Below are 5,091 nucleotides of genomic sequence, written 5' to 3' on the forward strand. Positions count from 1 at the left end.
CATTCAGTTACAAAATATTTGATTTAAAAAAATTATTAAATGTTCTTCATAATGCTTAGTAATCTCAATAAACTCAAAATATTTAAGAAAAAATATTTTTTAATATTTCACTCATTTCTATGCGAGAATTATTTTCCTCATATTCATTTCCATTGAATATTTAGCAATGAAATTTTAAATATCATAATAATCTTGATACACAAAACTATGAAACTCTCTTATAGAAAAATAAAAACATTACAGTGTTCTAGCCTGAAGATTTGCTTCAGACTAGAGACTATCAGAATTTTTTTTTGATGTACAATAACAAATTCATTTTAAAAAGGGATGTAATAATTTCTTTTAACCACTCATTTTCAGTATGACTTTATATAATAGGCAAACATTGTTTTGAAATTTTTTAATAATAATTCAATTGAAAATATTTTTCCTCCATGTGATGCATTTTAATAAATTAAAGCAATCAAAAATATTTTGTTAAAAATTTTTTATGAAGTTTTTGTGATAAAAAAATCATTGAAAAATTCTGTATTTTGTAAGTTCTTTAAAAATATTCAATTTATTTCTCTCTCTAAGTTCAATTAAGAATTTTTTCTAAATTTCTCATGAATGCCTTTTGAAATGTTGTTGAAAATACTTTTTTTCCCTAATATGCACTTTCCAAACAAAATGAAACACAACTGAAGTGAAATTGTGTATCAAATTACAATATCTGATAGAGAAATTTTCCAAGAGTTTGCTTAGTGATTGGGATATACAAAAAATATATTTAGGGAAATTTAAAAAAAAAAAATTATATATATATATATATATATATATATATATATATATATATATATATATATTACTTGGTGAAATTTGAAAAAAATGTTTAATATTTCTCTTAAATCTTTCCCTAGTCATAGTTTTTAAGACTTTTTCACCCCATATTCAGTAAAGTTTCAAACATCATAACCATCTCGATACACGAAATTAAAAAATTTACATTAAAATATAAAGGTCATAGAGAAGATGACTCGGGACTGGTTTCTTATATTGTACATTAAAAAAAAATTCTAAGTGAACTTCTAAAAGACGTAAAAAAAGAATTCTCACTCCACTCCGCTCATTTTCAATACAGTTTTACACTACAATGGACTACAAATTAAGATACAAGACATTTTTTTTTTGTAATTTTTTCTAGTAAATTCTCTATAAAATCGTGAAAATATTTTTATGACTTTTCATGGAATATAGAAGATACAAAATAGATTATCAAATTGATGGATAAAATGTTTCTTACGAACAAAGCTCAAAAATACCATAGAAAAGTGGTTTTTTGAATATTTAATTTATTTCTAACCTTTTCTTAATTATCGTTTACCTTCAATTTTCCTTCTAACATTTAAATTTAATGTTCAGCATGAAATTTAAAAAAATTACATAACAATCGCAGTTAAGAATATTTTTCTCCCATTAATTTCCAGGGGACGAAATTTCCAACGTCATACCCACTCGCAAAATATAAAAAAAATTATAGAAAGGATTTAGGAGACAGTGACTTATTTTTAGAAACAGCTAAAAACATGCTTTGGACATCATCATCACTTAAATATATACATGACAAAAAATAAAAATAGTAAACAGTTTTTATATCACCTCTATTTTTCCTTCACTTTTAACCATCCACTGACGGTTGGGTGGACAATGTCACTTATAATAGAATATAGAATATCTTTTTAATAAATTTTTCCTCTCTTGCATTTAAAACTGCGCAAGATCCGGCCTGTAATTGAGGATCTCGCACCCGCAGCGCACGTGGTCCATGACTTGTTGCTTGAGATTGCAGACCTGCTCTCTCAGAGCCGTAACTATGTTAGTAAGTTCGGAATTCTCACCTTTCAACATGGATACTTTCTCCTCGAGTCGGGCTATCCTTTCTAATTTCCTACGGCGGCATTTACTGGCCGCGATTCGGTTCCTTAATCTCTTCCTCTCCAACTTGATCTTCTCTTGGTTCTCCATGTCTATGGGCGATAGCGGGGGTGTGACACCCATGCAAGGCACTGTTTGAGGTTCTTCTTTGATGGTCAGGTTACTGGGCGGCATGTAATAGTTCGGTGGCGACGGGTAACAATTCGACATCCCGGATTGTTGCTGCTGCTGTTGTTGTTGTTGGTGATGGTGTTGGGACGTCGAAGCCATTAGACCCGAGGACGTCGATGGGATGACCGTATTGGTGTCATTATGATGGCTATTATTGTTGCTGTTGCAGTTCGACGATGTCTGGTAATAGTTACCGCCGTCCATGCACGTCGGTGGCGGCTGGTTGCACGGCAAGATGCTGATCTCGGGCGGCATACTGTGATGATGGTGCTGTTGTTGGCTGTACATGTTGGACGTCGTCGTCGTTGCCGTCGTAGGCGGTTGGAGGCTGGACAGGGCATCTGGGAATTCCCTGATGCCGAATTCTCGGTCGTCACTGACTTTGCTGTTAGGAAACATACACTGGCTGGGAGTCGACGTGGGCAGACCGTGCTGGGCGATGATCAGCCTCTCGAGCTCCGGAGATGCCAGTTTCAACATGTTCAGGTCCGGGGAGGTGAGAAGGGTAACCTTCTGTTTCTTGTTGTACCTGGACGAATCCAGGTCCAGAGTCATCGGACGTTTCATGGACCTCCCGACCGTGGTCATATCGTCTTTGACTTGCGGTCCGCCGCCAACACCTCGGTACCTGGTATCTTCGTAGAACGTCGCCTCCATTCCCTGGCATTGGGAATTCCTGGACTGCACGATGCACGACGCCGTGGTGATGATGGTTTTTTTCGCTATTCCTTTTTAATATATATATCAATAACGTTTCTCCAATTTTCCACCAAGTAACGGAGGTCACTTTTCAATGTACACTAAATACGCGCACGAGCACGCGCGCGCACGCACAAACACACACGCACAAAACGCCGAGGAGAAATAATGTTGAAAAAAAAAAATAACAAACACAACACACTTCGATCGATGGCTTTTACGGAAGATGTTATTACTAAATTAAAAACCAAAAAAAAATAAGAATAGTTAAAAAATGGACGGTTCGCACTCGACCACCACGCAGTTCAGTGGCTGAAGCAATACTGAGTGATACTGGAGAAGAGATGGAGTAAAAAAAACATGAGATCACTGCGGTCGATAGCGACGAGCCCAAACCGCACTCGCTTCGATGACTCATCCTCACAGAGAGAGAGAGAGAGAGGCCTTTTTTTTTCTCCTTTTTTTTTACTTTTCCTTTCTCCTCCTAACTGTGTGAACAGGGTTGCTGCGCATTTGTTTGTTTGTATCGCGCTTGGCGATCATTGGCGATGGAAAGAAAATGCATGGGATTGAAATAGCATGTGTGCGTTTTTTTTTTTCTTTTGGAAATTTCACGTGTTCGCTGGGCTAAAGGTGTATTTACAGGAAGCTTAACAAGGTCGTCTTAAGAGCATCGTAGACCCAGTGCCGTATTGACGCATGGGCACTGCCCGTGGGCCTCAGGAGAAGAGGGGCCTCACAAAAAGGAGATTCGGTTGAAATTTTCTAGAATTTACGAGGTTGGGTGTCAGGAAAACCAATTGGCCCGGGGGCCCATGATGCTCTTAAGACGGGCCTGCGTAGACCAGACCCGTCATTTGTGGGGTCCGGAGGCGGCCCCCTCGCTTTTGAAAATACACTAAAAATGGTGTATATATATATAAAATACTAATATATGTATATATACAGTATATATATGTATATATTGAGTACTTGTTCTTTGCCCCACTGGAAAAAGTTGAAATGACGGCCCTGAGAGACGAAGACCCCCCCCCCAAGGCCTAAGAGATTTTTCTGAGGCCCCTGCCGAGAATGCCTTAATTGCTCTCGAAAATGCCGGCCGTCTTAAGAGCATCATGCCCCCCCCCCGTGCCACGAGATTTTTCTGAGGCCCCACCTAACAAATTCTCAGAAATTTCAACTGATTCTCATTATTGTGAGGCCCCCGGGCCCATGCGTTAAGACGGCACTGAGACAATGTTAACCTGATCTCATTTCTATGACGTCCCGTCTGCACTTAAGGCCCCACCGGGCAGTACCCGGGTGGGCCCATGCGCGTTATTTTGGGTCCTTAGGCCCTGATTTAATTTTGGATGAGAAACGAAGCTAAAACAATTGCAATTTGGAACGAATTTTGTCTTCAAAAATTAATGTTTGGTTCCTGGGTCCCGTTGACTTATTTGTCAGGATGCCACTGCGCATACACAGAAACAAGGCTTTCCAGGATATTTGACATCACCCCGCCCACAGCCAAAACTTTCGCCGAGTCCTCTTCATCAAATTACAGTAAGTTCACATTGTAAGAATTTGCAAGAAAAAAACAAAAATAACTCGCCTTCCAGGATGAGCCCGTGCACACATCTTCTTTGTGAGGGTCATACTGCATGCATGAAACATTGAAAAAGGCTGCACAATAGATGTTTCTTAAAACGGGGACTACACAACGACCAAACTTAGTCCTGGTCTCAACAAAAACGGATATGCCCGAGCCTTTCATGAGTCCTGATTTATCGTCTTACATAGACTCGAAATGCACAGGACTGCTGTAAAGTATTGACATGACAAAAGGGCGGAAATCGGGGGGGGGGGGAACTGGCCAGGGTGGCAAAATTCCGGGGGCGGCAGTTTGGGGGGGGGACAAAGAACACCGTTATAAAATTATCGAACTTTAGAGTTGTGGGGGCGGCAAAAATCCAAGTTACGGTCCTGCATGACCTAACAAAATTGTGTATCCTAAAATATATGCAATAAAAATTCAGAATGAATGTCAATTTTCGATAATTCAGGAGGTGGGGAAGGGCGAGAAGGTAATGTTTGATTCGTGGCCGTGGGAGCTGGACCTGCTGTCTCGCCCCACTGCTTGGACAGTGTGCTTGGTGGAGCTCGAGAAAAAAAAAGTTTACGCTTCTCTATTGCATGAGGGGATCCTGCATCTTGACAGTCTCCTCCAATAATGTCGAACAATTCGAACAAAATCAAACAATGTCGAAGAATTCGTTCGCTCCAGTCTGGTGCACGACACGGCAAACCCACTAACGGGACCTAGGC

General features: G+C 39.4%; 1 protein-coding gene across 1 annotated transcript; it reads right to left on the reverse strand.

The window, feature by feature from the left end:
- Positions 1-857: 857 nt before the first annotated feature.
- Positions 858-3,193, reverse strand: LOC149075939 (transcription factor Jun-like). The gene has a single exon (XM_089243455.1). It carries the CDS (start codon positions 2,740-2,742, stop codon positions 1,744-1,746), a length of 999 nt encoding a protein of 332 aa, XP_089099581.1. The 5' UTR covers positions 2,743-3,193; the 3' UTR covers positions 858-1,743.
- Positions 3,194-5,091: the final 1,898 nt, after the last annotated feature.

Source organism: Pholcus phalangioides, unplaced genomic scaffold (assembly GCF_987345545.1).
Source record: "Pholcus phalangioides strain wild (caught in Gottingen) unplaced genomic scaffold, Ppha-v1.0 ptg000015l_1, whole genome shotgun sequence".
Classification (NCBI taxonomy): domain Eukaryota; kingdom Metazoa; phylum Arthropoda; class Arachnida; order Araneae; family Pholcidae; genus Pholcus; species Pholcus phalangioides.

Coding starts and splice junctions, on each gene's coding strand:
- LOC149075939 (XM_089243455.1), bottom strand. CDS start 2,742: ATGGAGGCGACGTTCTACGAAGATACCAGGTACCGAGGTGTTGGCGGC.